Source organism: Herpailurus yagouaroundi, unplaced genomic scaffold (genome assembly GCF_014898765.1).
Source record: "Herpailurus yagouaroundi ecotype Mexico unplaced genomic scaffold, PumYag 308, whole genome shotgun sequence".
Classification (NCBI taxonomy): Eukaryota; Metazoa; Chordata; class Mammalia; order Carnivora; family Felidae; genus Herpailurus; species Herpailurus yagouaroundi.
Genome location: NW_024412525.1, coordinates 6,757,908 through 6,763,907, shown reverse-complemented (window position 1 = coordinate 6,763,907; position 6,000 = coordinate 6,757,908). Strand labels below are relative to the sequence as shown.

Here is a 6,000-nt window from a genome sequence, read left to right as displayed (position 1 = left end):
ACCAACCCACATTGGTATGGAGTTAGCCCATCCAGAGATTTCCATGTGCCCACTCTCTGCCCTGGGGAAAGTGGTGATCAGTAGTGCCCCATCCTAGGTGAGGATCACATCAAGGAACTAATTGCACAAGGGAGGCCTGGGGCAGGGGGGCCCGGTCAGAGGGGCCCGGGCAGGGACACTTGGGCAGGGAGGCCCAGGCAGGGTGCAGCATCACCTTTTCTATCTTAGAGAACAGAATAAATCCTTCTGGTTGGGGTGCAGGGGTGACAGATACCCTGCCCCACACAGGGGGATTGAACAGAGCCCCTATTCAACACCCGACTCACCAGGTACTCCTCAGTGCCATAGACAGAGACAAACTTCTCATCGTCATCCAGCTCCCGGGCGGCCCCGAAGTCCGTCAGCTTATAGATGCTCTGCCCCTCCTCCCCCATGAGGCGCATGATGTTTCCAGGCTTGATGTCGCGGTGGACAATGCTGTTTTCCCGCAGGTGGTTCATGCCGGCCACTGGGGACGGAGGGAGGGCTGCTAGCTCTCTGGCCAGGAACAGCTCAGTGTGTGGGGCTTCTTTTGGGGGGAAGGACGCCCTTGGGTCCAGATAGAGAGTTCGCATGGGCTGACAGAGCCACAGGAAAAGCAGGAGGACAGACATGGGCACAGGGCAAAGGCGGGGAGCCCAAAGACACGGGTGCTGAGGTTCCACTGGGATTCCCTAAGAAATTAAGAAGGATGGTGTCTCTGCCTCCCCAAAGATGGCATCCCCCTTCTTGTCTGATTTATTTTTAAAAATTGTAATAGGGGCGTCTGGGTGGCTCAGTCGGTTAAGTGTCTGACTTTGGCTCAGGTCATGATCTCACAACTCATGGGTTCGAGCCCTGTGTTGGGCTCTGTGCTGACAGCTCAGAGCCTGGAGCCTGCTTCAGATTCTGTGTCTCCTCCTCTCTCTTTCTCTCTCTGCCCTCCCTTGATCACCCTCTCTCAAAAAGTTAAAAATTATAATAAAATATACCTAGCATAAAATTTAGCATTTTAATCATTTTAAGTGTAAAAACCCCGTGGCATTAAGTCCATTCACACTGTTGTGTGACTGTTGTGTGACCATCACCACTGTCCATCTCCACAGCTTTGCCAATGTCCCAAATAGACACTCTACCTATTAAACAATCACTCTGCATTCCTCCCCCTGCCCCCGCCACATGCCATTTGACTTTCTGTCCCTATGGATTTGACTGTGACTTACTTCACTTAGCAGTGTCTTCTAGGTTCATCCACATATAGCATGTGTCAGAATTTCATTCCTTTTTAAGGCTGAATAGTACCCCATTATGTGTATATACCCTATTTTGTTTGTGCATCCATCTGTCCATGACGTGTGGGTTGTTTTCTTCTCACGGCTGTTGTGAATAACACTGCTATGAACTCTGGTGGACAACCTGCTTTAAGAATTGTTTTTAGGCTAGTGGGGCACCTGGGTGGCTCAGTCGGTTGGGCATCCGACTTCCGCTCAGGTCATAATCTCGCGGTCCATGAGTTCGAGCCCCGCGTCAGGCTTCGTGCTGACAGCTCAGAGCCTGAAGCCTGTTTCAGATTCTTTGTCTCCCTCTCTCTCTGACCTTCCCCCGTTCATGCTCTGTCTCCCTCTGTCTCAAAAATGAATAAACGTTAAAAAAAAAAAAGAATTGTTTTTAGGCTAGAGTTTTAGACTGCTGATTAGCAGGAATCAGATATAGTAAAAACGTTGGGGTTGGCAAGCATAATTCGTTCCGGAAACATGCTTGTAATTCAAAGCATTTGTATATCCAAGCAAATTTCGGGAACCATTGGCTCAGTTGTGATCATGTGACATCTGGCATCCGTGCCACTCGTATTGCAAGACGTCGCTCGTGTATCAAGTTAACATGTATTAGAAATGTTTGCTTGTCTTGCGGAACACTCGCAGAACAGGTCACTCGCAATCCAAAGTTGTACTGTACTTGGATTCTGTCCATTCATCAGTGTCTGTCCTGGACCTGGACAGAGTCTGTCCTGGTCTGTGAACGGAGAGCCTCTTAGGGACAGAATGTCTTCTCTGTTTGGCTACTTTTTTCAGAAATGCCAGACCCTCTGGGACATCGCCTTCCCCTGAGGGCTGGGCCTGGGGCTGGTCTGAGTGGGGAGGAGGGAAAGAGGGGGGAGACTTTCCGATGGGGGGTCAAGGAGGGGCTCACCCACACAGCGCAGCACCACCAGAAACTCATCCTCCGGCAGCCCGAAGGCGTTCTCGGGGCTTTCGAGCACGCTCAGCAGGCTCCCACCGGAGCAGTACTCCATCACCAGCACCTTCTGCCGGCTGCCCCCCTGTGGATGGGACAGAGACAGGGAAGCTTGGGGCAGAAGGCAAATGTCCCCTTCCATTGCTGTGCGAGGAACAAGCTTTCTCAAGAGGGGGTGACTCAGCCTAGAGCCAAAAACCCCCCTTCTCTAGGTCCCAGCTTCTGGCCTGGCCTTCCCTCCTTGGCCTTACAGTGACCCCACACACCTGAGCCCAAGATTACCTTTTCCAGGAAGCCCTCTTTGATTAGGCCCTACCACCCACCCTCACTTTCCCCCCGCACATCCCACCCCACATTCCTTACTCCACCCTACAGGTTGCCTCTCCGGCTGACCTGCTGACAAGCATGTGACCACGTCTCCATGATTCTGTGACCTGAGTCTTTCCAGCCTGTGTGGGTCAAGGACAAGACCACCTCCCTCTGACCAAGCACTGGACCCACCGTCTCCTCCACCGCAAAGAGCTTGACGATGTTCTGGTGGTTCAGCTTTCGCAGGACATCAAACTCCCTCACCTGCACCTCGCGGGGTCGCAGGTAGCTGGCGGTGTTGAAGACCTTCACGGCAACCAGCTCCCCGGATTTCTGCCACGGGGGGCGCGGGTAACGTAAGTCCCACCCCTGCCCAGGGGAGCACACCCGCCCCCAGCCCTCCATGTAGCTTCCCCCGACCTGCCTGAGACCAGAGATGAGCAAAGGCAGCCTGGTTGGGGGTGGGGGCTCCCAGCTCCCACCCAGCTCCTTCCTCAACCCAGAGGGAATGAAGCAGGTCCAGCGCTGGTTGGGGACAAGGGCTTGGCGCACCAGATAGCCTGCAGGGGATGGTCTGTTGTTACTATTACTGTTTCTGTTGGCAACAACCACAATGGCAGCTACCACTCCCCGGTGCCAGTAGCAGAGCTGGGATTGGAACCTGTTCTGTCTGACGTCACCTCTTGAGACAGGACGGTGCCGTGTGTCTCATACAGTCAGTACAGCACAGCGACAAAGGCAGGGCAAATCCAAACAAGTCCTACTTCCCACCTCTGCTACTCCTAGATTTGCTGCCACTTCCCCGGGATGATGGCTTTGTGTCTTCCTCTCTTTCTCTCCAGTCCCAAAATGTGCTTGACACAAGCTCTTAATCCCTAAGGAGCCCTTTTCAGCTCCCCACACCTCTTGCCAAAGCCCCCGGCTCCAGAGCCTGCAGGACAAAGTCCAGAGGCCTCTGCCCTGCTGCCCAACAAGGTGCTGACAGGGCCAAGAACTTCACGGATGCGGGGGCCTGGCCAGGGCCATGTCCTACCTTGTTTCGGGCCTTGTACACACTGGCAGTGGCCCCCTGCCCCAGCAGGTCGTCGGTGTGCCATAGGTAATTGACAGTGCTCTGCATCTCCTGCCCCCGGCTGGCTGGCCGCCTTCTGCCTAGAAAAAGAACATGCAGGGGTCGAGCATTCCATTCCTGAACTGGGGTGGACACTGGTGGCCTTTTGGGTGGCTGTGCCCAAGACCATCCCACAAAGGGTTCCGTGTGGCCATTCCGGGGGCGATGGAGGTGGCGGGGGGGGGCAATGGAGGAAACGTGAAGCACAGAGAGGAACTTCTCCGAAAAGAAGTACAGCCCCCTCCCCCCTGCCACCCCGGGGCCCTCAGCCCTCAGCCCTCAGCCCTCAGCCCTCAGCCTGCGCCTGTCCCACCACAGGGCACTCTACTTGTCCTCACTCCCCATCTTCTCCCCCCACCTCCCCAGATGGGCCATTCTGCAGAGACGAACCTTTTTCTCTGTCACCTCTCCCAGGCACTGAGAATTCTGGGGTTTTGACATCCAGGCCTGGGATTGTCCCAGGAAGCAGAAATAGTGCTTGAAGGAAGGGCCCCAGGTCAGGCAGCGTCAACCACACCACCACAAATCTCCAGGATTGCAACATGAGCCTGGAGCCCTTCTCCACCCACTCGCCTGGGCCCACCACTTCCTGCTGCTGTGAGCTAACAGGCGGCCAGTGTGGCCAGGTCAGCGCCGCTCTGGAGAGGAACGACACATCCTGCTGCTGGCAGTGTGTGTGAGGATGTGCGCATGTGTGCGTGGGAAGGGGGTGGGGAGGCGGCGAGATACCAGCAAATCCAAGGGCTCAGGAGCCCCGGGGACCATCTGAAACCCTCTCCAGCTCCATTCCCCATCTTTGCCCCCGTCCTGTGCTTTCAAGGCCAGTTCCTCTAAAGCAACTGGGGCCAGGGAGTGCAGCCTCAGAAATTAAACTCAAATTCTCTGAAAAATAGGCTCAGGTCTGGTCTTAACGGGATGACTGGGAGAAGGAACATGAGAAGGGCCACTACCTCTTAAATACTCTCTAATAAGGCTGGTCCGGACAGGGTTCCTTCCTCTTGTAACATCTGATCAGTTCTCAACCCTAGGGTCACCATGCCTGGAATCCTACAGTTCCTTAGCTTTCTTTGAGCCTTCTCTCTATAATCTTTTAAAAAATGCAATTCCTTGAGCAAGAGGCCACTTCAAGAGACTCAGTGGCCAGTTCCTAGATTCAGAAAAGGTACCTAGTGTGTGCATTTTGCAAAGGCAACGGAGATACAGAGAGACAATATATTAGCTCATCAGCTTGAATGAATTGATCAGGTAAATTCCTTACCCCCTCACCCTGGAGGCTGAGGAAAAATCATGATGCCGGCAGATCTGGGTATGTGAAGCCTGACAGAGCACACGAAAAGCAAGGCCAAGGGGTCCAGTCTGGGGAGCTGGTGGGTGGCAGATTTCACTACCTTCATAATCCTCCCTAGGCCTGGTCCCCAACATGGGCCCTGGTGCCGGGGCAAGGTGCAGCTGAAGACCGAGGGAATGCACAGTGTTGTGCAAAAGGCAGAGCCCTGGAAGGGCGGCGCGTCCTGGGCTCTGCTCCTGGTCCTGCCAGGGCTGTGCCTAGGAGCTGATGGGTGGTGCATTTGGTTGGCTGCGTGTGCACTCGCCCCACCCCACCCCCCCACCCCCTCAGGTGCAGGGAAAGGCTGCTGTCCTTCGGAGTTGGTTGGATGAATGAGGGTGGGTGTGGAGCCTGGGCGCCCATTGCCCCACCCACTGTCTGCACTCGGTCTGTCGTCCTCCTGGGGACTACTATGGCCAAACGCACTTACCCAGTGCTCTGAGCCGCTGTGGATCAGCCAGAGACTCTCCGGGGCGAGCGTCTGTTATGTTTACTGACTGTGGCAAGTCCAGGAGCTGAGCTACACCGGAAAGAGGAGGGCGGATGAGAGGCACCCCTCAGTGCTATGTGATTCTCAGCCACCGTCAAAGGCCACCAGCCCCAGCCCTTTAACCCTTTCCTGTTTGTCACCCTCCCCCACAGGGCTGGGGGTTTCCAGCCCATTTCCCCAGCAGCTCCGAGAGACTTTCCTCCCCACTCCTGGGACTTGGGTCAGGGAGAAAGACCCCAGGTTGGGTGAGGGCAGGCGCCAGGAGCCAGGCAGGAGAAAAGTATGGAGGCAGAAGCCGAACAGGGGCAGCCGGTGTTGGGAAGTAGAGCCCAGAAAGGGATCGGGGGAGGCAGGTGGCAGCTCTCCCCCGTGCCACAGCCCTCCCTGCCTCTCGCTCTGGACTCCAAGCAGTCCTTTACAAAGGTGACCGCCGGAGAGGGCATGCAGGGCACTGCCGGGGGACCCCAGAAGCGGCAGAGAGACCCAGGGAGGCGCCACGGGGCTGGGAGA

At 55.7% G+C, this 6,000-nt stretch overlaps 1 protein-coding gene across 10 annotated transcripts in view; it reads right to left on the bottom strand.

Moving 5' to 3' along the window:
• The window catches only part of IKBKE (inhibitor of nuclear factor kappa B kinase subunit epsilon), a 28,437-nt gene that overhangs the window by 22,027 nt on the left and 410 nt on the right, over nt 1-6,000 (bottom strand). For 6 of the 10 annotated variants that reach the window (XR_005786594.1, XM_040462042.1, XM_040462045.1 and 3 more), the window contains exons 2-6: nt 5,431-5,520; nt 3,596-3,714; nt 2,647-2,895; nt 2,209-2,338; nt 327-508 (exon numbers count right to left, since the gene is read on the bottom strand). Coding sequence is in view for 9 of the 10 variants with exons in the window: in XM_040462042.1 (XP_040317976.1) it covers nt 327-508; nt 2,209-2,338; nt 2,647-2,895; nt 3,596-3,682 (648 nt within the window). In the remaining variant the exon portion in view is untranslated. Of the gene's footprint in view, nt 1-326; nt 509-2,208; nt 2,339-2,646; nt 2,896-2,986; nt 3,123-3,595; nt 3,715-5,430; nt 5,521-6,000 lie in introns of those variants that run through there. The other 4 variants (XM_040462047.1, XM_040462043.1, XM_040462048.1 and 1 more) reach the window with 4 other exon arrangements.